Here is a 27,743-nt window from a genome sequence, read left to right as displayed (position 1 = left end):
TAATGTGAGAACATGAGGCAGGCATCCCTGTACCAAAATGTCATTAACAAGGATCATAGAGCCTGAAGTTCTACCACAGGAGACGTAGTCCTTTACCTTTGAAGGAATTTCAGTCTCCTGGAGGCCTGTGTTAAAACACACTATCTTTAGGAAGGGAGTACTCTAAAATGTTGTCCCTATCAAAACATTAGGAAGGGTTATAGGTACAAGTTTATAGGAATAGAGAATAGGTATCTGGGGACAACAGGGGGTGAAAAGGATGCTAAGAAGCTTGGGCCCCCTTTATAATTTTCCTACAGCAGGTTCTGTGTGTAAGATTGTGAGCTTGTTTTGCAATTTTAAGCATTTTTAAATAGTTGTTAGCTTCCAAGGTAGAGGTAAATGCCAGGAAGATGAACAAGTATTGAAGAGAAGAAAAGCAGAGGCAGAAGGGCTGAGGAATATCACTCATTCGGGAGTCTACAGTCTGATCTATTGAGATAGATTAGATGTTAAGGGTTCTAGACCTGGAAAGAACTATAGAGAGGAAAGAGCTATAGAGAGAATTTAGCACAGCTTCTTCATCTGTCTTTTACATTTTTTTAAAATAAATTTTATTGGGGAATAGTGTTTCTCCAGGGCCCATCAGCTCCAAGTCGTTATCCTTCAGTCTAGTTGTGGAGGGCGCAGCTCACTGGCCCATGTGGGAATCTAACTGGCAACCCTGTTGCTCAGAGCTCGCGCTCTAACCAACTGAGCCATCTGGCCACCTGCTTCTTCATCTTATATACGAGTAACCTGAGACTTAGAGACATTGGGTGTCTTGAAATGCTGTTAATTCTCAGTGATGGTGATGGTTACGATCACTAAACATTTGGGGAGATTAAGAAATAGTCTGTGGAAGTTCAGGTATAATTGCCATTTTAATTAGGTGAATGAATTAGTTTTAGTTTTGACATTTGTGATAGCAATAGTAGGATTCCATGTAAGAATCCCAAGTGGCCTAGAGTTTTCTTTAAGTACAAAGCAGGGAGTTCGTTTCGAAAGCTGGAGAACACGGTTTAATGGTGAGGTTATGTCTAATGCCTGTCAAGATGTGACGTCGTCTCTTTCAATGATGACAATATATGTACTCATTTCGGCTCTATATAATGGAAAGGGGGAAAAACACAGAAATTACAACATAAACCAAGAAGTAGATCACTAGGTAGAAATGCAGAGCCAAATGACAACACTTATCACTGGAAAAGGTAGGAAAATTGTGAAGAAATGAAGCATTTTACCTCTAGAAAGGTGCTAAAAACAATGGAAAGTAATATAAAATTAAAACCGTAAATCGGTGTTGTAGTCTATATCATTTTTAAGGTGAGATGTGTTTTTCCAGCTGAATTTTCTCATTCAGACAGAATGTTGCTGATTTTCATTCTGATTGTTTGTGTTCACCTGGCAGAATTCTCACTGTTCATTGGTGTCCTGGTTATTGCTTATCAGATATCCCAGTTTTGTCCTTGTGATGAAGTAGTTCTGACCTCACAGAAAACTTGTTTACTGATGGCGTCTTCACTTGACCTACAGCAAGGGAGAAGAGCTTCAACACCGTTTGAACAGGTAATGTGCAAACTTCAAGTAAAATACAGGAGTTCAGTGTGCTGTTGGGTGTGTTTGCCTTCCCTGCTGCGCTCCTTTTTTACTCTCTGTAGAGAATCCTTTCCTCCCTTCCAGCAGCATCTGCATTTCAAAGGTTTGTAATGGCCAATTCCTTCCTGCGGAAAGGTTGCATGTGGCTTGGTCTCTTCTTGCAGCAAGTTTGAAATCTCTTCTATTAAAATGTCCCTTCCCTTGGACCACTCTTTCCGAGTCTGTTTTTAAATAGTCTTTATCTTCATCATCTCCCTGTGATCATATGTGGTCCACAGGACTTTTTCTCTTTTTTTCCTTTCACACATTCTGTAAGAACCCACAGCTTTGACAGCCATGTGAACTTATTTATGTGGCTTCTGGTTCTTCACTTAATTGCATTTGCTTTCTTTGGCCCACATCCTTAAATATTTTGTCATTAACTCAATTTTAACAGCAAGAAGATGGAATTTCCACCTTTGCCTGAATTCCACTCTCAGCTTCCTAAACCCCATCCCTTTGGGGAGATGCCAATGTCACCATCTCAGTGTTCCATACGCCAGTGTGTTGCTTGGCCTTTATTCTTTACCTTCTTTCTTTCTAGACAAGAAAATTGTCTCCAGGTTGGCCCACTAGCATTTTTTGGTATGATTTTAAGATTTAGATCTCTCTACTTTTTTCTCTTACCTAGGCAAAAAAAAAAGCCTTCCCAATTTCCCATACTTGCCAGCTTCTTTTCTTTCCAATTGGTATAAAATCCTTCTTGCTGTTTCTTCTGTTCCTTCTGTTCATCTCTTCTATCGTATGATTCCTTAGACCTGGAACAGACTCTCACAGATCTCTGCCAACGCATTTTCCATCTTTTCTCTTCCCTTGTTGAGTTCAATTCAAAAACCATTTGAGTACCAAGCACTGTGCTAAGCACTCGGGATAACCCCCGGAGTACAGGGGCCTCTTTGTAGAAACGTTTGCATTGTAAAAGAAGATGAGAAAAGAATCTGTGTGCCCCAGAGCAAAACCAGAATCAACCATTTTGCTTCTTAACAAGTAACGGCAAATGTAATTTTACTCTCAGTAGGGTTTTTTGCTTTACTGAAAAATATTAATAACATCTTGGTTTTGCATAGTGCTTTTCACTTTTCAAAAGTTTTCTCTTTAAGTTGGCAGTTCTGACTTTGTTAAAATTTGTATCTCGGTGAATAGAGACCAAATTGAGGGAAATTTCTCCAACTCTTAAGTACAGCCCTAAATTATTGTTTTTCGAACGACTGTTCTTTTTTTCTGTTTTCTTTCTCTTGCACACCTTTATGTTTCCAAAGAACGCTCTAACCTAGTAGCCTTTCTATAATCTTCTTTGCTTTTGAAAGGATATCTATTTAGATAATTATAGATGTACTTCTGCCTTTCACCATCTAAGTCTTGTCCCTATGAATCATGTTCTGTCTCTCTAATGAGGATTTATTGAATTCTTTTAAATACATCTGTTCCTTGTTCTCTAAATCCTCATAAGTTGGAGTATTTCCAAATAAGTAGATGATGAAGGACCAGGGATAGACTGCGTAATCCTGTCAATATTGTCTCTACTCTCCTGAGTATGAGTCAGGAGGAAGTGAGGGATTCTTTAAAAAATAAAGTAATTGTAATTTATCAAGGAACCACATCTTTTTCCTAGAACAGGGATGGACAAACTACTGCTAGCTGGCCAAATCAAGTCCATGGCCTGTTTTTCTATACCCCAAGAGTTAAGAATGGTTTTTACATTTGCAAAAGGTTATAAATTAAAATAAAGAAAAAAACATGTGGAAGAGAGTTTATGTGGCTGGCAAAGCCTAAGATATTTACTCTCTGACCTTTTACACAGAGTATCCTGACCCCTGTCCCAGATTGTTTTTAACAGACTTATTGAGGTATAATTCACATACTTATAATTCACCCATTTAAACTATACAGTTTAATGGTTTTTAGAATATCCACAAAGTTGTGCAACTATCAACGCAATATAATTTCAGAACTTTCCTCACTCTAAAAATCCCTTACCAATTAGCTGTGACTCCCTGTCCCTGCCACCAGCCCTAGGCAAGTACTCATCTACTGTCTGTCCCTAGAGATTTGCCTCTTTTGGACATTTCATGGAAATGTCATCAGATGATTTATAGTCTTTTTTTTAAAGATTTTATTGGGGAAGGGGAACAGGACTTTATTGGGGAACAGTGTGTACTTCCAGGCCTTTTTTCCAAGTCAAGTTGTTGTCCTTTCAATCTCAGTTGTGGAGGGTGCCGTTCAGTTTCAAGTTGTTGTCCTTTCAGTCTTAGTTGTGGAGGGCGCAGCTCAGCTCCAGGTCCAGTTGCCGTTTTCTGGTTGCAGGGGGCGCAGCCCACCATCCCTTGCGGGACTCGAGGAATCGAACTGGCAGCCTTGTGGTTGAGAGTCCACTGGCCCATGTGGGAATCGAACCGGCAGCCTTCGGAGTTAGGAGCACGACGCTCCAACCGCCTGAGCCACTGGGCTAGCCCCTATAGTCTTTTCTGACCATCTCCTTTTATAATTTTTCAATAGTATTTTATGGTTTCCCATGAATCAGTACTTCATTCCTTTTTATGGCTGAATAATATTCCATTGTATGAATATACCACATTTTGTTTATCCATTCATCCATTGACAGATATTGGGGTTTTTCCAATTTTCAGGTATTATGAACAATGCTGCATATACAAATTTTGTGTGGATATGTATTTTCATTTCTCTTGAATACATACCTAGAAGTGGAATTGCTAGGCTCATAGTAGCTGTGTTGAAGCATTTAAAGAGCTGCAGTCTGTTTTTCAAAGCAGCTGCACCATTTGACATTCCCACCAGCAGTGGATGAGGGTCCCACTTTCTCCACCTCCTTGCCACCACTTGCTGTTTTGTCCTTTGGATTGTGGCCATCCTCCTGAGTATGTAGTGCTAGCTCATTGAAGTTTGGATTTGCGTTTCCCTAAGGACTAATGATGTCATTCCTAATGGTGTAATGACTAATGACAAAAGATGTGGAGCATCTTTTCAAGTGCTTATTTGCCATTTATATATCTTCTTTGGAAAATGTCTATTCAGATGTTTACCCATTTTTAATGGGGTTATTTGTCTTTTTATTATTGAATTGTAATAGTTCTTTATGTATTCTTGATACTAGACTCTTATCAGATAATGATTTTTAATTATTCTCTCCCATTATGTGGTTGCCTTTTCCCTTTCTTGCTAGTGCCTTATGAAGCACAGACATTTATTTATTTATTTATTATTTATTTATTTATCTTTTAGGGAGGGTGCAGCTCACAGTGGCTCATACAGGGACAGAACTGGCAACCTTGGTGTTACTAGCTGTGGCACAAACATTTTTAATTTTGATGCTGCTTGTGTTTTTGGTGTCATGTCTAAGGCCATTGCCTAATCCAAGATCATGAAGATTCACCCTGTTTTCTTCTAAGAGTTTTATATTTTTATTTTTAGTGCTTATATTTAGGTCTGTGATCCATGTTGAGCTAATTTTTGTGTGGGGTATGACATAGGAGTCGAATGTTACTCTTTTGCATTTGAAAATCCAGTTGTCCCAGGACCATTTGTTGAAAACTGTTTTTTTCCATTGAATTATCTTGGTACCCTTGTTGAAAATCAATTGACCGTAAAGAAGGTTTATTTCTAGAACCTCAGTTCTATTCCAGTGATGTCTGTGTCCAGCCTTGTGGCAGTAGCACACAGTTTTGATTTTTTGTAGCTTTGTAATAACGTTTGAAGTAGTGATGTGTTAGTCCATCAACTTTGTTCTTCTTTTTCAAGATTGTTTTGGCTATTCTGGTTCCCTTGAATTTTCATATAAATGTTAGGATTGATTTGTTAATTCCTGCAAAGAAACCAGCTGGGATTTTGATAAGGATTATGCTGAATGTGTAGATTAGTTTGAAGATTATTTATTGCAATCTTAACAATATTATGTCTTCTAACCCATGAAAATGGAATATATTTCCATACATATTTCTATTCTATTCTTTAATTTCTTTCAACAATGTTTTGTGGTTTTCAAAGTATAAATTTTTTACTTCTTTTATGTAGTCTATTCAGATTATCTATTTCTTTTTGAGTCAGTTTCAGTAGTTTGTTTCTAGAAATGAGTCCATTACAATCTAAGTTATCTAATTTGTTGTTTTACAGTTGTTCATAGTATTCCTTTATCATCCTTTTTATTTCTGTAAGGTCTTAGTGATGCCCCCTCTTTCACTCCTAATTTTAGTCATTTGTGTCTTCTCTCTTTTTATCTTGATAAGTTTTTATATAGGGTTATCAATTTTGTTGATCTTTATCAAGAACCAATTTATGGTTTCATTTTTATCCTATTATGTTTCTAGTCTATATTTCATTAAGTCCCACTCTAATCTTCATTATTTTCTTCCTTCTGGTTGCTTGAGGTTTAGTTTGCTCTTCTTTTTCCGGTTTCTTAAGGTGGAAGTTTGGTTATTGATTTGAGATTTTTTTTTGGTAATATCAGCTTTTACAGCTATAAATTTCCCTCTAAGCAATATGTCTTAGTCCGTTTGAGATAGTATCACTAAATACCACAGAGTAGGTAGCTTATAAACAACCAGAATTTATTTCTCACAGTTCTGGAGGTTGGAAGTCCAAGATCAAGGTACCAGCATGGTCACATTCTTTGGTGAGGGCCCTCTTCCTGGTTCACAGCTGGCACCTTCTTGCTGTATCCTCACGTGATGGAAAGGGCTTGGGACCTCCCGGGAGCCTCTTTTAGAAGGCACGAATACCATTCATGAGGGCTCCACCCTCCTGATTTTGACACCTATTAAAGGCCCCACCTGCCAATACCATCACCTTTTGGGGTTAGGATTTCAAGATGTGAATTTGGGGGCACACACTGAGACTAGCCTTACACCCCTGGCTCCCCCAAAATTCATGTCCTTGTCTCATACAAAATACATTCATTCCATTCCAATATCCCCAAAGTTTTCATTCATTCCAGCATTGACTCAAAAGTCTGAATCCAAAGTGTTATCTAATATCATCTAAAGCAGATGTGGGTAAGACACAAGGTAAAATTCTTCCTCGGGCAAATTGCTCTCCAGCTGTGAACCTGTGAAACCAAACAGGTTATATGCTTCCACAAAAACAATGGCGGGACAGATATAGCATAGACATCCCCATTCCAAAAGGGAGATATAGGGGGAAAGGAGTAACAGGTCCGAGGTAAGTCTAAATCCGAATGGGGCAAACAACATTAAATCCCAAGGCTTGAGAACTATCCTCCTTGGCTTGGTGCCCTACCGTACATTCAGGGTCCACTGGCACTGCGGTTGAGCCCACAAGCCTCTAGGGGGCTCTGCCAGATGCAGCCCACACTGCAGTTCTCACCGGTTAGGGTTCAGGCTGGAATCCCACACCGTAACTCTCCTAGTCACCGGTGCAAGTTTCCACCAGCACTGCCCTAGTAGGAGCTTTCTGCCATGGCCCCACCCCCACAGGGGGCATCCTTTGAAATATAGGTGGAGGCAGCCACAGCGCCGGCTCTTGCACTCTGCAAACCAAGGAGAAGGCACCAAGCTGATGCCTTTCAGAGGTTTGCAACCTGTGCCTTCTGGAGAAGGAGCCACAGCAGTGTGGGCTACACTTGGGGCAGCTGAGGAGCATGGCATGGAATTTGAGGGGCAGCGCCCAGGAGGTGAGATGGTGCTGGGCAGCAGTGGGCCCTCCTTTGAAATGGTTCTGCCCCTCTAGCCCTTGCACACTGGGCCTGTGATGGGAGGGCTGGCCCCAAAGATCTCTGAACGGCCTTCAGAGTTATTCTTATTGCCCTGGCCAGTAAGGCCCTGGCTTCTGTTTAGATGGCTGACCAATGTCCACATCATCTTGGTTAATAACTCCTAGCTTCTGTTAAGGTGTTGGATCCACAGCAATCTTCTTATCAAACTCAGCCATACCCTTGCTGTTCTCTCCCTAACAAGCTTTCTTCTTTCCTTCTGTATTGATACACTGAGAATTTTCCCAATTTTAATATTCTGCTTCCTTGGTGATTAACAATTCTACCTTTAAAGCGTTAATCTCTTCTCACATTTTACTATAAGCGTTCAAGAGGAACCAAATTGATTCTTCAACACTGCTTAGAAATTTCTTTAGCCAAATATCCAATTCCATTGCTCATAAGTGCTACATTCTATAAAACACTAGGACACAAACACAGTTCAGTCAAGCTCTTTGCCACTTCATAACAAAAAAAATGGCCTTTCAGTTTCCAGTGTTCCTCATTTCCATCTGAGACCATGTCACAATGACCTGTACTGTCCATATTTCCAGCAACATTCTGTTTACAACCACTTCGGTATTGTCTAAGATTGAGTGAGGCTTTCTCTACAGCTCTCTTTCTTGGCCTGCACCCGAATTGCCCTTACTAGTCCATTCACAGCAGTGTTAGACAGTTTCTTTTTTTTCCTTTAATTTATTTTTTAAATTTATTGGGATGACAATTGTTAGTAAAATTACATAGATTTCAGGTGTACAATTCTGTATTACATCACCTATAAATCCCATTGTGTGTTCACCACCCAGAGTCAGTTCTCCTTCCATCACCATATATTTGAGTGTTAGACATTTTCTAGCATGCACCTCCAGACACTTCCAGGCTCCACCCATTACCCAGTTCCAAATCTGCTTCTATATGTTTAGGTATTTGTTACAGCAGCGCCCCCCCACCCAGTACCAATTTTCTGTCTTAGTCTGTTTGGGCTGCTGTAACAAAACACCACAGTCTGGGTGGCTTAGAAGCAACAGAAATTGATTTCTCACGGTTCTGGAGGCTGGAAGTCCATGATGAAGGTGCCAGCGATCAGTGGTTGTGCCTTCTTTGGTGAGGGCCCTCTTCCTGGTTCATTGCCAGCACCTTCTTGCTATGTCTTCACATGGTGGAAAGAGCTAGGGAGCTCTTATAAAAGGCACGAATCCCATTCATGAGGGCTCTACCCTCGTGACTTGAGCACTTCCCCAAGGCCCCACCTGCTAATACCTTCACCTTTGGGGTTAGGATTTTAACAGGAATTTTGGTGGGACACATTCGGACCCTAACACTGCTTAAGCAGCATCCCTAAGTTTGCGTACATTGTGTTTTTATTCATCTCAAAAGTGCTTTCTGATTTTCGTTGTGATTTCTTTTGTGACCTGTTGTTTATTTAAGAATGTTGTTTAATATCCACATGTTTGTGAATTTCCCAGATTTTATTCTCTTACTGATTTCTAATCTTTTTCCACTGTGGTCAGAGTACGTACTTTGGGTAACTTCAAGATATTTTCAATTTATTTGAAATTTATGTTGTGGCCTAGTTAACATATGGTCTATCCGAGAGAAAGTGCCATATGTGCTTTAGAAGACTGTATTCTTCTTGGGCTGGTGTAATGGTCTGTGGATATCTATTTTATATATATATATATATATATATATATATATATATATACACACATATAGACACATCCATATATATGTATATATGTGTGTGTGTATATATATATATAGTTTTATACAGTTGCTTTTTAAATTTTTTATTAAATTTATTGGAGTGTATACCATTGCTTTTTAAAAGTTAAGAGAATAAATGTTACTGTCTTTTATAGTTACACAATTACGTTTACCGGTGGACTTTGTTTTTTTCATTTGGATTCAAATTGCTACCTGGTGTTACTTGCTTTCAGCCTGAAGAACTTCTCTTAGCAGTTTTTTCAAATGGTTCTGGTAGCAACAGATTCTCTCAGCTTTTATCTGGGAATTTCTTTATTTTGCTTTCAGTTCTGAAAGATTGTTTTCGTGGATGTTAGATTCTTAGTTATTTTCTTTCATCACTTGAATGTGTCATCGCACTACCTTCTTTATTGAGAGTCTATATTTGCTGAGACAGTGTCATCAGAGCTTTCTTTGGTTTCCTTTAGTTGTTTGAACATATTTAAAAGAGCTGCTTTGAAATCTGGATGCTAAGTTCAGTATCTGGACCCCTTCAAAGTCCGTTCCTGTTGCCTATGCTTTTTCCTGCATATGGGTCAGATGCTCCTGTTTCTTTGCATATCTCTTCATTTTTCTTGCTGATAACTGGACATTTTAGATCATATATTGGAGCATCTTTGAATACTAATTCCCCCTTGGGGGCTTGTTGTTGTTAGTATTTGCTTGTTGACTTGTTGAGTGACCTGGCTGGGCTAGTTCAGTGAAGTCTATTTTCCCCAGCAGTACTGCTCCTTACATCACTCCTCAGAGGTCACAGTCTTTGCCTGTATGGTCAGTCACCCTGACCTCTGTTCTCCAAAGGGATAAAGTGGTTTTTAACAGTATTATTTTTGACTGACTTTCCCTGATCTCCCTGTTAAGCTTCTGGAGACAGAGAGAGAGAGAGAGAGAGAGAGAGAGAGAGAGAGAGAGAGAGAGAGAGAGAGAGAGAGATTGAAAATGCTCTTTGACATAAATTGCTCCACAGTCTAATAGGAGAGAGAGAGAGAGAGAGAGAGAGAGAGAGAGAGAGAGAGAGAGATTGAAAATGCTCTTTGACATAAATTGCTCCACAGTCTAATCCAATTAAAGTAAAGCCCCTTTGAAGGGGAAGGGATCTTCTTAGCTTTCTCTTCCCCTGGTAGAAGTTTCTCTCTGTAAACTTCTAGCTGGTCTACTCTTTTGCTTGTTGATGTCATTGAGCTACCAGCGTCCTCTTAATTACTCAACACTAAAATCTCCATGTGCCCTTAGATGTGAACTTTGCCATGCTCTGTTCCAATTAAAGTCAGTGTCCTTTTTGGGAGATCTACAATGCTCACTCTTCTAATGGCCTCTCCTCCTGAGCAGAAACTCTGTACCCCTTGTTTTATTGCTGGAGGCAGGGACAGTGGCCCATTTCTATCAGAGTGACAGTCCAGCTCTATGAATGGGGGGCTGGGCAGGATTCGTAGTCCCTGGCATTCTTGGCTTACCTCACCCAGCATGGAAACCCAGTCCTCTAAGCAAGCTAAGGTGAGGGCAATTGAGACTTAATATTCCCAGTTTGCCGTGCCTGGGATGGAGTGGGGACGGGGTAGAGGAAGAGAGCTCCAGGCCTCCCAGTTACGCTTGTTTATAATAGAGCGTCTGCAGTACAGAACTGGTTTAGGGGAGATGACAAGTGCTGGCAGCCTGGAAGCTGACGCTAAAGGAAGCCCCATCTTCTTGGCCACACTCACCTAAAGTAGCGCTTCCATCACACTGAGCAGGGGGTTGGTAAGCAGATTGAGGCTCAACTGCCACAGATGCTCACTGTTCTGAGACTTAGTATATTTCTTGGAATAGATTTGCTATATGCCCTACCCTTAGGGCAATTTCCTGAGACTTTACATGATTGTGTTTTATAATTTTCACCATAATTTTCAGTTACGGTTGTTTAATGGGGAGAGGGTTCGTGGTTTCTCATACCACCATTCTGGAAGCGCTTCTCTTCTGACCTAGATTATGAAAGAAATTAATACTCAGATTTTATGTTTAATCTTTATTTTCTCAGTACATTAAGGAAAAGTACGAATACAGGCTAATATTTCTATATAAATTCCAAAATGTTCAAACTATAATTTTTCTATCACTTTATTTTTAACTGTTTTAATGAAAATGATATCAAAATTATTTTAATTTGTTTAAAGTTTTGTTTGCTTGAAACTAATTTTTTGTTACATTATTGCCCAATAGACCTTGTTACTGAATCGTGCACTTGAGCAGATCCATAAATGCAGAGAAATCTGGAATCTCCTGAAAGAAACAGGTATAGTGGGAACTGGGAGTTTGGTAATGCAGTTATGAATGGTGTTTGAAATCTGAATAACCCACAAATTTGGGTTATTTGATAACTAGTTAAATAATTCTGAGACCTAATTTTTCCCCACTGGATGTCTGTATTTTGACTCCGTGACACACTGCTTGGAGTAACAATATTTTTTACCTTGCTTTCTATGGAAGTATAGTATTGATTATAAAATTAGGATCATTATTGTTCCATATGATGTTATTGCTCTTATGCCAGTAGATTTTAATGTCTAATTTAATCAGCCTTTAACACTGAGTGTAGGCTGCCGTAGTTTTCCAAACCACATACTTGATATCAGATACTGCTAACATTTTGTTATGAAATACTCAAAGTAGTAAATTTTTCAAAATTACGTAGTATCTTGCTGCTGTTTCCTCATTAAGGATAGTACTGGCTTTTCGGTTTAGATAGACTTTTTTAAATGAGTTTGTTTCTGTTTTGTTTATTTTTTTTTAATTTCAGGTATACAAAACAACATAGTGATTAGACATTCACAACTCATAAAGTAAACTTTTTAAATATTGTGTCTATTCCTGTCTGAGTTAGAATTTTTAAAAATCAACAGATATCAAATTGAAGTATATGCCTTTTCAGGTTCTATAGAGATAATCATGGTTTTTCTCTTTTGAAGTATTAATATGTTGAATTATAATAGTTGTCCTAAAATTCAGTCATCTTTGCATTTCTGGAATGAACCTTATTTGGTCAGTGTGTTATTATTTTTAAAATATTGATGAATTTGGTTTCCTCATAATTCTAAATTATTGGTCTGTCATTTTCTGTTTGTGTGATATCTTTGATAGATTTTCAGTATCAAACTATAGAAATTATAAGGAAGAACATAAACACGTAAAATTTAATTCACCTCTCTTAATCTTTGATTAGGATTTAAAGAATAAAAACAACAAAAAGAAAGGCTAGAGAATACCTAAATAATATACTTAGTATAGAAGATTTAATAGAAATATACTCTATAGCCTGAATATAGAAAACTCATCTTCTTTTCATGTGACCTTTGCACATTTACAAAATTGATCATAAGAATAACCTGAATAAATTCCAAGACATATAAATAAAACATGACATTATCTGATCACAGTGCAATAACAGTAGAAATTAATAATGGAATCAAGAAACAAAACCCTTTGCCACTTGGACATTTTAAAAATGGGAAATTACAGACTATCTAGAAAATAATAATGAAAATTCCTCATAACTGAATCTGAAGTGCTAAAGTAGTAAGTACTTAGAGTGAAATTCATAAAACTTCAATGACTTTTATTTTAAAAGTATGTGAGAATGCTAGCTGTCTACTGAAAAATCCATTTCTTCTATATATTTAGATATGTGTCTCTGTCATCCATTTATCCATTTGTCATTAGGGAATGGCAAATTAAAACAGCAATGAGAAATGACCACACACTTATTAGTATGGCAAAAATCTAAAACACGACATCACCAAATGCTGGCGAGTATGTGAAGCAGCAGGAACTATCATTCATTAATGGCAGGAATGTAAAGTGTGACAGCCGCTTTGGAAGACAGTTTATCAATTTCTTGCTAAATTAAAAACAATCTTACCATACAATCCAGCAACCGTGCTTTTTGGTATTTACCCAAATGAAATGCCAACTCATGTCCATTCAAGACCTGCACACGGATGTTTACAGCAGCCTTATGCAAATTGCTAAAACTTGGAAGCAACAAGAGGTCTTTAGTAGATGAATGAATATATAAACTGTGGTATGTCCAAAAAATGAAATGTAATTCAGAACTCAGAAGAAATGAGTTATTAAAGCATGAAAAGACAGGGAGGAAACTTAAATGCATATTACTAAGTGAAAAAAGCCAATCTGAAAAGGCTGCATACCATATGATTCCAACTATATGACATTCAAGTAAAGACAGAACTATGGAGACAATAAAAGGATCGCCACTTGCCATGGGTTATTTGGGGAGGGAGGGATGAATAGATAGAACAAAATTTTTAGGGCAATGAGACTATAATGGTGGATACATGTCATTATACTCATATTGTAAGTAAAGGCATTAATCAGTAAAGAAGCAAGCCCATCAAATTCAAGATAACATTGCTACATTATAATACATTACAGAGCTTTACATCAGACTCAGGTTTAAACCAAGGCAAGTAAAATTTATCTTCCAAGTTTGTCCTTCAATATGCTCTTTTATATTCCGGAACAAACTGACAACCTTTTAGGGGATCTGTCAGGTCAAAACTATTTTCATAATAACACTAAAATACGTAGTTTTCTAGTGGCTACGTGATGTGTGGTGCTATAATATATTGAATACAGAAGCAGATATGAGAATCTGGCTATTTCCAGTAAGTCAGGCATTAGGGAGCTTTTCAAAAATGTGAAACAATCTCCTTAATTTTTTAAATGTTTTTTAATTGATGTTATGCAGTGGGTTCATCTTAAATTAATTCAATCAGTAAATATATTTAAATTTTCTGTTTTAATTTCTAATATGGTAAATGTCAATAGTTACACCATACCTATGAAAAATCTCTTTGGAAGTCCTTGATTATTTTTTCAGAGTGCAAAGGCATCCTAAAAACAAAGTTTGAGAACCACTGATTTAAGAATAAACTACATTTTCCTTTAAAAACAAAATCACATATCCATTTGTCACTATTTCTCATAATACAATCTCGACCACTTGTTTTTTTAAATTTATTTGTGTTTAAATATAGTTGATATGCAGTCTTATATTGGTTCTATTAGTTTCAGGTGTACAATATAGTGATTTGACATTTTCATACCTTACAATGTGATTACCCCACTAACTCTAGTTAACATCTGTCACCGTGCAAGCTTACCATGATATAATTGACTATATTCCCCTTTCCCTTTTCACCCATCCACCCACCTCCTCCTTTCTGGTAACCATCCTTTTGGTCTCTGTTTTAATTGTAACTTTTAACCAAAGTAATTTCTATTTCAAAGAGAAAACTTGGGTGTAATTGAGAACTATAGCTCACCCATAAGCATTTATAGCAGACTAGGAGAGAACATGAACACAAATAACACAGCTTTCTATGGCCACACCCATCCCTTTTAAAGAGAAAAATGAACACTCATTAACATGCCTCAAAGATATTGTCTCCCTATAGCATATAAAAATAAGAAGCAATAAGTATATAAACTTAAAGCTATGCTTAGTAATAAATGTTTAAGTATTCTATTTTACTTGAAAGGTATGTTAGTATCAGTGATTATTCACTAATTAACTCAGTATCAGTCCAAAATTTTAAATTAACTCAATATCTTGGAAATCAACTTAAATTAAACCTAACATACTACAAAACAGTTACTGCTGAAATAAAAAGTTTTAGAATAATGATTTAATTTTAGTTGAACACAATTTGCATTTTTCATAATGTTATATATGAGTAATATATAACATTATTTAATCAGTAAACCTGTATAAATTTAGGAAAAAAAGACCCAAGTAAAATAAAATGTATGCTTATTTTATACTTGACACAAATAAATCACCAAAAAAAGATACGTCTTTCATTTAAACCAAAATTATTAAGATAATCTCACTTGCCAAAGATCTACCTTAACTTTGGATTCTAAAAATGTTTCTGAGTTAGAAGTGTTTTGTAAGAATAACCTTTAGTTTGAAGTTAAGTTTCTTTTCGTGGAAATTTTAAGAATATTTGTATGTAGGTGCTTATTAATGTCTGTAAACCAAGTAGAACAGAGCTCCTTTAATGTAGGAGATTTTATAATATAATTTATGAATATCCTCCAGAGATAGGAAAATAATTCACACTCACACAATGTAAGGTGAAGGCCTTCTCAATTATTGTCACGTAGACACAGACATACAGAGATTTTATAGGTTCAGATCTGCAACTTCAGCTACATGTCAAGAGTAAACACAAAACTCACCAGTCCAGCAGGCATGAAATAATTTGCGCTTAAAATGGTCAAATAGAACAACAAAAAAGCTTAACAAATTAAGTTGTCTATTGTTTCTTACCCAAAGGCTAGATAATCCATTAATCCATTTAGAGAAATGGCCAAATGGTCAGACCATAAAACCACATTCCCAGTCATTGCTGCTACCAAGAGGGAATAACTTACTGAGTATATACAAACCAGAACCAAAAACAAAACATAAAGTCAATAGAAAAGAAAAAAAGTGATCCATCAAAGTTCTATTGGCAGTTCAATCTAGGAGCCAAGAAAAGATGAGTTTAAGCATTCCATGTGTTGCACTTCTGCAGCAACACAACTTTCCTGTTGTTTCTGTCAACAGGAAAGGTGTTCATTGGGCATTTTGGTCGATAATTTTTTAAAGCTATAACCATGACTCTCATACAGATATAAAATGAACAAGGGTCAGATTTTATTTAACATGAAAATGTTAGAACCAATTTCAATTTCTGTTTCATTTTGCTTGCCTATTTCTTGTTTTCTATACCCCTTACTATTTATCAAGTGGTGTCTCTTTTTGCTGCATCCAGTTTTACCTTTATTTCTGTGATGGTTTTATTTTTTTCTTCCCATTTTCTTCTTTATCTTTAAAATGGCTCATATTTCATTTTCTTTTGTGTACCAGCTCTTCCCTGAGTTCTTGAATACCTGCTTCATATTCTTACTTTATAGGGATGGTTAGTATTTTAAAATTCATAGTGACATGTCACAATTTTCGTTTGCTTCATGGCAACATTTCTCTGGTGAGAATTCTCCACCTACCCTTCTTTCTTCCTGTTCCTCTCATCCCATTTTCATGTAGTATCTTATATTGGGCTTTTTTGATAACTTATCTTTTTAAAATTTTATTTTGTTGTGATAAGAACAATTATCATGAGAGCTACGCTCTTAACAGTTTTAAGTGTGCAATATAGTATTGTTTACTATAGGTACAGTGTTGTAAAACAGATCTCTTAGGATTTATTCATCTTGTTTAACTGTTGCTTTATGCCCACTGATTAGCAACTCTCCATTTCCCCTCCCCCCAGCTCCTGGCAACCACCATTCCATTCTTTGATTCTATGAATGTGATAGATCAAATTTTAGATTTTTCTTGTAAGTGGAATCATGAAGTATTTGTCCTTCTATGACTGTCTTATTTCACTTAGCAAAATGTCCTCAAGGTCCATCTATGTTGTCACATTTTACAGAACTTTTCTTCTTTTTCTAAGGCCGAATAGTATTCTATTATATGTCTAAACCACATTTTCTTTATCCATTCATCCCTCAGTGAACACTTAGGTTGTTTTCCTGTCTCAGCTATTGTGAACCTTAGGAGGGCTGATATCTCTTTGAGATCCTGGTTTCAGTTCTTTTGGCTAAATACCAGAAGTGGAATTGCTGGGTCACAAGGTAGTTCTATGTTTAATTCTTTTGAGGAACCTCCATACTGTTTTCCATAGTGACTGCACCAGTTTGCAATCCCCCTGCAGTGTATGTGGGTTCCCCTTTCTCCACATCCTCGCCAACACTTGTTGTCTCTTTTAAAATTTTTTTTATAATAGTCATCCTAGCAGGTATGAAGTGCTATTGCACCATGGTTTTGATTTGCATTTCCCTGATAATTAGTCATGTTGAGCACCTTTTCATATACCTGTTGTCCATTTGGATGTCTTTCGTGGAGAAATGTCTATTAAGTCTTTAGTCCATTTTTAAATTGGGTTATTAGTTTTTTTGCTACTGAGTTGTGATAACTTATCTTTAATTGTGGTACTTTTTCCTTAGACCAGCTATTTGCAGCAGGTTCATGTGGAGAGGAGGCAAGGGCCATGATCCAGGTTAACAGAAGTTTATAACAGTACTTATGATCAAGGGTTGCTGTGCATGTGATTTCTTAGAATCTCTACATTTTCCCAACCAGGGGAGATGGGTACCCATAAGACTTCTCATAGCACAAAGGTTCTTTCTTCCCCACTGCTTCACTGACTAGCTAGCTGCTCACTCTTCAGCCCTTTCTCCTGTGCTTCTCAGAACCAAACCAAATCCAGACCCAGTCCTTCCACCGGCCTATGAACTCTGTTCATGTTGATAAAGGATTTACACCTTGGGGTGTGCTCCTTACTTGGAATATTGTGCTTTTTGTGGCCTTTTCTCATTCCACTTTTATTTTGAAAACATATGTGTATGTATTTGTATGCATATGCACTAGACTGTAAGCTCCATGAGGACAGATACTATGTCTGCTTTTGCTTACCTGTGCACACCCAGTACCTAGCACATCCATATATATATACATATATACACACATATATCTGAATGCCCATGTCATATATAATGTCTGGGAAGGATACACACCAAACTCAACATTTTCTACCTCTTAGAACAAGAATTCGTGAGTTTGGGAAACTTATACTTTTTATTTTACTTTTGCATTGTTTGAATTTTTCAATGAACATGTAGTATTTTAATAATTAAAACAAAAATACATTTAGAAAAAATGAATCAGACTTTTTAAAGGTTTATATTTTTTAAGCTTGAGTGTTTCCAATAAAATAATGCCTAAAATTATAAGCCCAGCATGTGAGTAATGTAAATAAATCATTAAGCTACCAACGGTAAATAGACAAATTAAGGGAAAGTGCAAAGCTGGTGAATCATAAGCTCCTGGGGAAAAATTGGAAAATGCCAACCTTTTAAAAATCGATTCCAAATCAAAGTTAATTAAGAACTGTATAAACAGTGACTGAAATCTTACTGCTATGGAAATTGGCTTTTACAAAATAATTAATCCTGATATGCCATTATGTTAGTGACCTAAGGAAAGCAGCTTACCACATCCATTCTACAAAGTCCTTATTAAACTCTTAGGGGCTACTAGGTATTGTGGAAACATAAGGAAATGTGTTTCTGTCTCTGTCCTTAAGATATTTACAGGGGAGAAAGGGAGTCAGAAACATAATCTATTACATGTATACAAAGCAAAACAAAATAACTTCACTAATAGGAAAACAAAGTATGTGGGACCACTGAGGAAGAAACGATCCATTCTAAAAGGTAGTATTTGAGCTTACTCTTGCAGAGTGAGTAGGGAAAGCTGTGGGAAGTGAATAAACAAAAGCCAGGAGTATGAGACCATTATTAGTTCTGGAATTATTTGTTATTCAAGTGTTATCTGTGGGAGGTGAGGCTGGAAGTAGTGTGATTTGTGGTGTGTCCCTTCCCAACAATAAGTCAGGCCAGTACTAGCTTCCCTTCTACCCTCTCTGCTTTCCGTCTTGCTGCCCTATAAATGCAATAGCCACACAGCAGCCGGAGTATTATAAGTCAGGTCATGTCAGTCCTCTTGTGCTTTTCATTTACTTAGACTTAAAATGAAATCCAAAGTCCTTACCCTGATCGACAAGGCCATAGGTTATCTGACCCTTGGTTACCTATCTGACCCTTGGTTACCTCTCTGACCTCATCTCCCATCACTGTGCCTCTCAGCTCACTATACTCTAGCCCTACTATATCTCAATGATAACTAGTATGTCCCTGCCTCTGGGCCTTTGTATTTGCCATTCCTTTTGTCCAGAACATTCTTCTCCTGGATATTCTTGTGGCTTGCTCCCCTACATCCTCTGCGCAAATGTCACACCACTCCGGGAGGTCTTGTCTAAGCACACCCTTTCTAAAATAGCAACTCTCATCACTATCTGCCCTCATAATCTGTATTTTTTTCTTTACAACACACATCACCACTTATTCCTAGGAGTCATACTCTGTATATGAAGAGTCATCAAAAGTTAAAGCTAGAAGTAATCTTAGTGATTAGATTTCTTTAAGCTATTTATTTTGTAATATAGTAAATTTTTTATCTCAAAAACATGAAGATGGAGAAAAGCCTTTGGTTGTTTTTATAAGTCATTGCAAGGAAGAATTTCACTTACCTCCAGTTCTACAATTTTGACCTGGCTCTAAAGTGTTCACCTAGTGTCATCGTCAGAAGTCTTAGTGATTATGGCAAACAGGGCGAACCTAAGCACTTTAGAACATAACCCAACATGGGTCTTCTACCAGCAGAAAATCAGTTTAGCTGGCTAGGTCGAGCATTGCCTACATTTTTATATATTACATACTTATATATTATGGTCTCCTCAGCCCAGAAATGGAATGGTCATTCTAATTTATCCAGATGCAGTTGATAAAAGATACCATTTTTGGAATTAGAAATCATGTTTACCTGTTCAGTTGTAAACACCAAAACTATAATTAAATGACTATTCCTTCAGCAGACAATTTTTGCTGGGCTCCTCCATTGGCTTAATAACTACCAACCAGTCATGAATTACTTTTGGCTCAGAGATTAGTTCTCAATGGATTAGAAATTTTCAGAGATGACAGTTTTTAGATTACCCAAGGAAAAGGGCAATTGGAGCTGATCCTAAGGCACATTAAACAGAATGACAAAACTTGAGTGGACTTTCTGGTGTACATTTTGGGCCGGGACTTAGGCCACAGAAATAGAAGAACGTGAATTTAGGACGTTTTTCCCCAAAGGAAATTAAACAATTATCTAAAGATACCCAAGTATCTCTGATAGAAATTGCTCCTAAAAATCTTCGTTTTGGGTAGCACTCCATTCCAGTTATGCTCGTAGGCAACATAAGCTGACCCTATAATACAAAGTGAAGCCCTAATGGCGGTGAGGAAGGACTTCGATTCCAGGTCTATAGAGTCACTGAAGAAATTGAGTCAGGGTCACAGGTTCAGGAGGCAGGTTCATTATGGTGAGACATACTATTCCTTCTCCCAAGTGCCTGACCAAGTGTCAGTCATGTGTTCCTGTTGCTAACATATTTGCTTTTGTACATTGTGATTTTTCTTTTGTAAAAGTACAGATGTGAATCTGGAAATTTTTCTGTACAATTATCTTAGCACAGTAACTCCTGATCAGAGTTAGGTGTGTACTATAGTTCATCTACAAACATTCATTATTGATTTCTAGAAGGTTTCCCAAACCTTAAACTTCACTTCACCCCTAGTTGATAACATATATAGAACACTATACCTTTCACCTATGGAGCACACAATCTTTTCAGGTTCACTTGTGACATTTACCAAAGTAGATCATGTGCTGAGCTAAAAAGCAAGTCTCAACAAATTTCAAAGGGTTAAAATCATGTAAAGTATATTCTCTGAACATAGTAGAATTAAAGTAGGAGTCAACAACAGAATGATGATTAGAAAACCCCCACTATTGAAAATCTAAAAAACACTTCTAAATCACCCATCAGTCAAAGAAATCAAAACGGAAACTATGGAATATATCGAACGTAGCAAAAATGGAAAATATGACATCAAAATTTGTGAGATACAACTTAAATAAGGGAAACTTTATAGCTTTAAATGCATATATTAGAAAAGATAGAGTTGACAGTCAAGTTTCCAGCTTGAATCCAGGGAAAGAACAGCAAATTAAACCAGAGAAAGTAGAAGGAAGAACAAACAAAGATAAGAGCAGAAAACAATGAACTAGGAAAGACATACAATGGAGAAAATCAACAAAACTAAAAGGTGATTCTTCAGAAAGATTACTATAATTGCAAAACTCCAAGTGAGCTGGATCAAGAAATAAAAAGAAGGAACACAAAGTACTACTATCAGTTCGAAAGTAGGCATCACTGCAAACCTTTCAGACATTAAAATGGCAATATAAGGACATTGTGAATAACGTTATATCAATAAATTTGACTATGTTGACAAAACAGACAAATTCTTTGTAAAGTATATCTATAAAAGTTGGCCCATAGAGGGTCTAAATAGTCGTATTTAGACTATTTTAATAGTCCTATACCTGTTAAAGAAGTTTGATCTCAAATACATCCCCACAAAGAAAATGGCTTCACTGGTATAAATTTTCCCAAATGTAAAGGAAGAAATAATAGCAATCCTGTAAAAATACCTCTTATAGAAAATAGAAAAAATGGTAACATTGATTTTATGAGGACAGCATGACTGATGCCAAAACCTGACAAGGACATTTCAGGAAAAGAAAAATGCATGTCAATGTCTTAAATGACAGATGAAAAATCTTAAACAAAATTTTAGGAAATTGCATCCAGCAATATATAACCAAGTAAGGTTTATCCCAGGAATTCAATATGAAAATACACACACACACACACACACACACACACACACACACACATTTTCTGTATCTGTTTGATTTTTTTAAAAGTTCTAAAATAAATGAATTTGGTATAGTTGATGTACACTAGGATTGTTTCAAATCTTTAGTTCTTATGAACAGAGCTGTCTTGAACATCCTGGTGCATATTATGGTAAACAGGTACACTCATTTCCCCTGAGTATATATCTAGGAGTGGCGTTGCTGGGTCATTGCTGCGATAGAAGCATGTATGGATGGATTAAATACATTTCAGTATATTCACACAATGGAATACTACTAAGCAAAAAAAGGAATGCACTTCTGACACATACAAAAATATAAATGAATATCAGACATCACGAGCAAAAGAAGTCAGGCACAGAGGAATGTTAACAGTATAAATTCATTTTTAAAAACAGCTTTATTGAGATATAATTCATATGCCATACAGTTCACACATTAAAGTGTATAATTCAATGGATTTTAGTATATTCACAGGTGTGTGTAACCACTATCAACAGTAAATTTTAGAACATTGTATCACCGCAAAAAGAAACCCCTACACCCTTGATCTATCACATCACCTATCCCCCCCATTTCTCCCAGGAGCCCTAAGCAACCACTAATCTGCTTTGTATCTCTGTAGATTTGCATATTCTGCACTTTCATATAAATGGAATCATATAATATGTGGACTTTTGTGACTTCTTTCACTTAACATAATGTTTTCAAGGTTCATACATGTGGCATGTATCAGTACTTCCTTTTTATGATCAAATAATATTTCATTGTATGGATAGACCACATTTTTATTTATTCATCAGTTGATAGATACACGAGTTGTTTCCATCTTTTGATTATTATGAATAATGCTGATGTAACATTTGTACACAAGTTTTTGTGTGGTCACATGTTTTCATTTCTCTTGGGTATATACCTAGGTCATATGGTAACTCTATGTTTTTTTTTTTGTTTGTTTTTGTTTTTTTTTTAAGATTTTATTGGGGAAGGGGAACAGGACTTTATTGGGGAACAATGGTCAAATTGTTGTCCTTTCAATCTTAGTTGTGGAGGGTTTTGTTCAGCTTCAAGTTGTTGTTCTTTCAGTCTTAGTTGTGGAGGGTTTTGTTCAGCTTCAAGTTGTTGTTCTTTCAGTCTTAGTTGTGGAGGGCACAGCTCAGCTCCAGGTCCAGTTGCCGTTGCTAGTTGCAGGGGGCACAGCCCACCATCCCTTGCGGGAGTCGAACCGGCAACCTTGTGGTTGAGAGGACGCACTCCAACCAACTGAGCCATCCGGGAGCTCAGCGGCAGCTCAGCTCAAGGTGCCGTGTTCAATTTTAGTTGCAGGGGGCGCTGCCCACCATCCCTTGCGGGACTCGAGGAATTGAACTGGCAACCTTGTGGTTGAGAGCCCATGCTCCAACCAACAACTGAGCCATCCGGGAGGCAGCTCAGCTCAAGGTGCCGTGTTCAATCTTAGTTGCAGGGGGCAGAGCCCACCATCCCTTGCGGGACTCGAGGAATTGAACTGGCAACCTTGTGGTTGAGAGCCCACTGGCCCATGTGGGAATCGAACCGGCAGCCTTCGGAGTTAGGAGCACGGAGCTCTAACCGCCTGAGCCACCGGGCTGGCCCTGGTAACTCTATGTTTAATCAATTGAATAACTGCCAGACTGTTTGCCAAAGTGTCTGCATCATTTTGTATTGTCACCAGTGGTGTATGAGGCTTCTGATTTCTCCACTTCTATGTCAATACTTGTATTATCTGATTTTTTTTATTCTAGCCATCCTAGTAAGTGTATAGTGATATCTCATTGTGGTTTTGATATCCTGATGACTGCTTTTCCTGACAACTAATGGTGTTGAGCATCTTTTCATATGCTTATTAGCCATTTGTATATCTTCTTTGGAGAAATGTCTGGTCAGACCCTCTGCCCAATTTTTAACTGGGTTATTTGTCATTTTATTATTGAGTCATAAGAGTTCTTTATATATTCTAGATACACGTTTCTGATCAGGTACATGACTTGGAAATATTTTCTCCCATTCTGTTGGTGGTCTTTTCCCTTTCTTGATAGCATCCTTTGAAGCACAATTTTTTAAAACTTTAATGAAGTACAATTTATTTTTCTTCTGTTGCTTGTGCTTTTGGTATCATATCTAAGAATCACCTGCCAAATCTAAAGTCATGAGTATTTATTCCTGGGTTTTCTTCTAAAGAGTTTTACAGTTTTTGCTGTTACATTTAGGTCGTTGATCCATTTTGAGTTAATTTTTGTATGTTGTGTGAGGTAAGGGTTCAACTTCATTCTTTTCCATGTGGCTGTCCAGTTGCCCTGGAACCATTTTTAAATAATTAAAACAACAAAAACAAAAACTATTCTTTCCCCATTGGATGGTCTATACCTCTTTGGGGAAAATTAGTTGACCATAGGCACACGATTTTATTTCTGGATTGTCATTTCTATCCCATTGACCTATATGTCTGTCCATATGCCAGTATCACACTGTCTTGATTACTATAGCTTTGTATTAAGTTTTGAAACCAGGAAGTGTGAGTCCTCCAAATTTGTTCTTCCTTTCCAAGAGTGTTTTGGTTATTCTGGGCCCCTAAAATTCACATGAATTTCCATGTAAATTTTAGGATCACTCTTAATGTTTCTGAAAAAATTTAAAACACAGCTGAAATTCTGAGAGGAATTGTGATGTATCTATAGATTATTTGGGGAATATTGCCATTTTAACAACGTTAAGTCTTCTAATCCATAAATATGGAGTATTTTTCCATTTATTTACATCTTTTAAAATTTCTTTCAATGCACAAGTCTTGTACATGTTTAATTTATTCCTAAGTATTTTATTCTTTTGGATGCTATTGAAAATGGGTTTTCTTAATCTTATTTTCAGTTTATTCATTACTATTGTATAGAAATAGAATTGATTTTTGTATACTGATCTTGTTAAACTTGTCTATTGTTTCTAATGGTATTTTACTGGACTCCCTAGAGATCTATTTAAAAGATCACATTGCGTGTGAATAGAGATAGTTTCACTACTTCTTTTCCAGTCTTGATGTCTTTTGTTTCTTTTTCTTGACTAATTTCTTTAGCTAGAACTTCTAGAACAGTTCTGAATAGCAGTGGTGAGAGTGGGCATCCTTGTCTTGTTGTTGATCTTAAAAGGAAAAAATCCAGTATTTCACCATTAAGTATGATGTTAGCTGTGGGTTTTTCTTTTCTTTTTTTTTCTTTCTTTTTCTTTTTTTAAGGAGGGCGCAGCTCACAGTGGCCCATGCAGGGATCGAATTGGCAACCTTGGTGCTACCAGCACTGCACTCTAACCAACTGTGCTAACCGGCCACCGCACTGTGGGTTTTTCATAGATGCCCTTTATCAGGATGAGGAAGTTCCCTTCTATTCCAAGTTTGTTAATTGTTTTTTTATCATGAAAAGATGTTGGATTTTGTCAAATGCTTTTCTGACCCTATTGAGATAGATCGTTATGTAGTTTCATCATAAATGGATGTTGTATGTTGTCAAATGCTTTTCCTGCATCAATTGATATAATCATATGATTTTTGTCCTTTATTTTGTTTATGTGATGTATCACATTGATGGATTTGTGGATGTTGAACCATCCTTGTGCCCCAGGGATGAACCCCACTTGGTTGTGATGAATAATTTTTTTAGTGCATTGTTGCATTCAATTTGTTAGAATTTTGTTTAAGATTTTTTCATCTGTATTCATCAGAGATATTCGTCTGTAGTTTTCTCATTATGTAGTTTCTATTTCTTATTTTATTGACCTGGTGTATTACATTAATTAGTTTTCACTTTTTGAAGTGAAGCGCAGTAAAACGAGGTATGCTTGTGGAGTGAAAAATCAAATAAAACTATTTACATGCAGGTGACATGATTGCCTATATAGAAAATCCCAAAGAATCTACAAAAAGTTACTGGAACTACTAAATGACTTTAGCAAGTTATAGGATACAAGGTCAATATTCAGAAGTTGGTTATATATGTACTAGCAATGCAGTTGAAGGCCAGGCAATAACAATCAATAGTGACAAAAGTCAAAATAGCTGTTAAGTCTGCTAAGGTGGTACTGACTGGAAAGGAACACAGTGTTGGAATTGTTCTATATCATGATCAGGGCAGTAGTTACATGGATTTAAACATCTGAAAATTCATCATCTGTTTAAGACAAATTCACCTCATTCAGTTCACTGTATGTATGCTATACCTCAGCACTTTTTTACAAGTTCAGTCTAACAGTGAATGGAAACCATCTCATATAGTATGGTATATGTCACCTGATACAAGACACTGCCCATGGTGATACCCAAGAAATATTGCTGACTGATGCTATGAAACAATTTGGAAACTCCCCTTTGCTTAAAATAAAACCATAGTTAGTTTGTACAACACTGCATCTTCTGGTTAACTGAGTCATCAAAGCTAGACAGGGAAACATTGGACTTGAAATAGGCAGCAGCAGGACTTTTCCAGGCACTTTCAGAACCCCATGGCAATAATTGTAGGAAATGTAGGCAATGCTAGTGATTGCAATACAGGGTGCTGAAAACATTGGTGAGTTTCTAGATTTCAAAATGTAAAAAAAGTATCTACAGAAGTTGAGATGACCTCCAAATTGTAAGTCAAATTAATTTTCCTCAACAGGAAAATGTCCCCAGAAGAGAGATTAGAATAGGAGAGAGTAATGAAATGTAATCACAGAAAATGTTGCATTTTTGCCTCTTTCTTAGGGAACTTCCCAAATGATCCATGTGAGACGTTGCTTCTCCTGTATGAGTTTGAAGTTAAAGTCAAACAGAATGATCCATTACTGGACAGTTTCCTGGAGCCAGTGTGGGAACAGCCTGACATAGAAAGTAAAACACTGGAAACAATCGCATGTAAGAACTATGTTGATGTTTTTGGAAGGCTAGTACCCATTGAAATTGTACTACTATTTCTTTTCTCTGTTCTCCTCTATTACCTCCAGGTGGGGAAAAAAACACGTTTCCTGATAGCACTTGGTTTTTCCTTTTCTAATGGCATCATTGAACTAGTTTGTATTACAATCATTTGTGCATTTATCTTTTTTTTATATAAGATTATAAGCTCTTTGGGGTCATGAACCATAATCACTTCTGTTCGTTGTACTTATAAACCCTGGCGAAGTCCATTGCTTGTAACAGGCAATAACAATCAGTAGTGATAAGTTTTTATTCTATGCATGCAATTGAATTATGCAGAGGGTGCCAAAATAATGCATATACATTTTAAGAAAGGAAAACTGTATTAAAATTGTAATACTCAATATATACCGATCACAGAAGATGAATACAAGTCACGTTTGACTTCTGCAATTACAAGAGGTGCTCAAAGTAGTTCCCATCGATGTCCAGACACTTCTGATGACGGCGAACTACTGCTTGAGCAATGTTGACCAAACTGTCCACTTGTGTACATTTTTTGGCACCCCTGTATAACTACACAGTAGGGGGAGCTCCAACTTAGTTTTGCTCAGCTGCTAGAAATGATAATGGACCGCTTCAGTAATCAGAGGTGATGCAACCATAGCGATTTATTAAAGTGTACAGAGAAATATTGGGGAGATTTTGTAACACAGTTGCCACCCTCTAATTTCTGCTTGGATTGTAAGTAGTATTGGGGGGCCAGAGCCTCTACAGGAACGTCCTGCCAGAAGTGGCCTTATTCTCTTTTTATCTGTCACCCTCCTCAGGAGCCTGAGTGTGTTTCATAAAGGTCCTAGGTAGTCCTAAGTGCACAGAAGTCACCTGTGCCTTTCTTTGTCTTGCCAAGGCAGAATTCCTAGACACATGGAGCAGATGGCGTATACTTGATGGGCATGTGATGGTGACCACTGCTCCTTGTAGGAAGGAGTTCCAATTCTAGAGGCCGGGTAAATGCATCTGGTATTTTTAGGCCTTGTTATCTTGGACACTCAAGTGTTTCCTGTTTTTAGTATCAGATAAAAACAGTATATTGTCGTCTAAATCTGGTTTTGATGGCCGCCCTTTTACTGACCTGCTTTCTGTTTCCTTCTCAGTGTGCCCTCCTTGACTCTGCTTCATAAGATTATTGCTTCACCTGTATGACTGTGCTCAGGGTCACAGAAACAGATAGGACGACCTAGTGATCCTACTGCCCAGAAAGTAGAAGCTATCTCTGAAAG

At 37.1% G+C, this 27,743-nt stretch overlaps 1 protein-coding gene across 1 annotated transcript in view; it reads left to right on the top strand.

The window, feature by feature from the left end:
• TEX11 (testis expressed 11) overlaps positions 1-27,743 on the top strand; it is a 139,749-nt gene that overhangs the window by 100,831 nt on the left and 11,175 nt on the right. The window contains exons 23-25 of the mRNA XM_019747905.3: positions 1,471-1,587; positions 11,321-11,393; positions 26,308-26,457. Coding sequence (XP_019603464.3) covers positions 1,471-1,587; positions 11,321-11,393; positions 26,308-26,457 — 340 coding nt within the window. The remainder of the gene's footprint in view (positions 1-1,470; positions 1,588-11,320; positions 11,394-26,307; positions 26,458-27,743) is intronic.

The sequence above is a fragment of the Rhinolophus sinicus genome, chromosome 18, assembly GCF_057876585.1.
Source record: "Rhinolophus sinicus isolate RSI-liver-muscle chromosome 18, RSI-T2T, whole genome shotgun sequence".
In the NCBI taxonomy this organism is placed as follows: Eukaryota; Metazoa; Chordata; class Mammalia; order Chiroptera; family Rhinolophidae; genus Rhinolophus; species Rhinolophus sinicus.
Note: the sequence above shows the minus strand (reverse complement) of the source record. Positions and strands in the feature narration are given on the sequence as shown.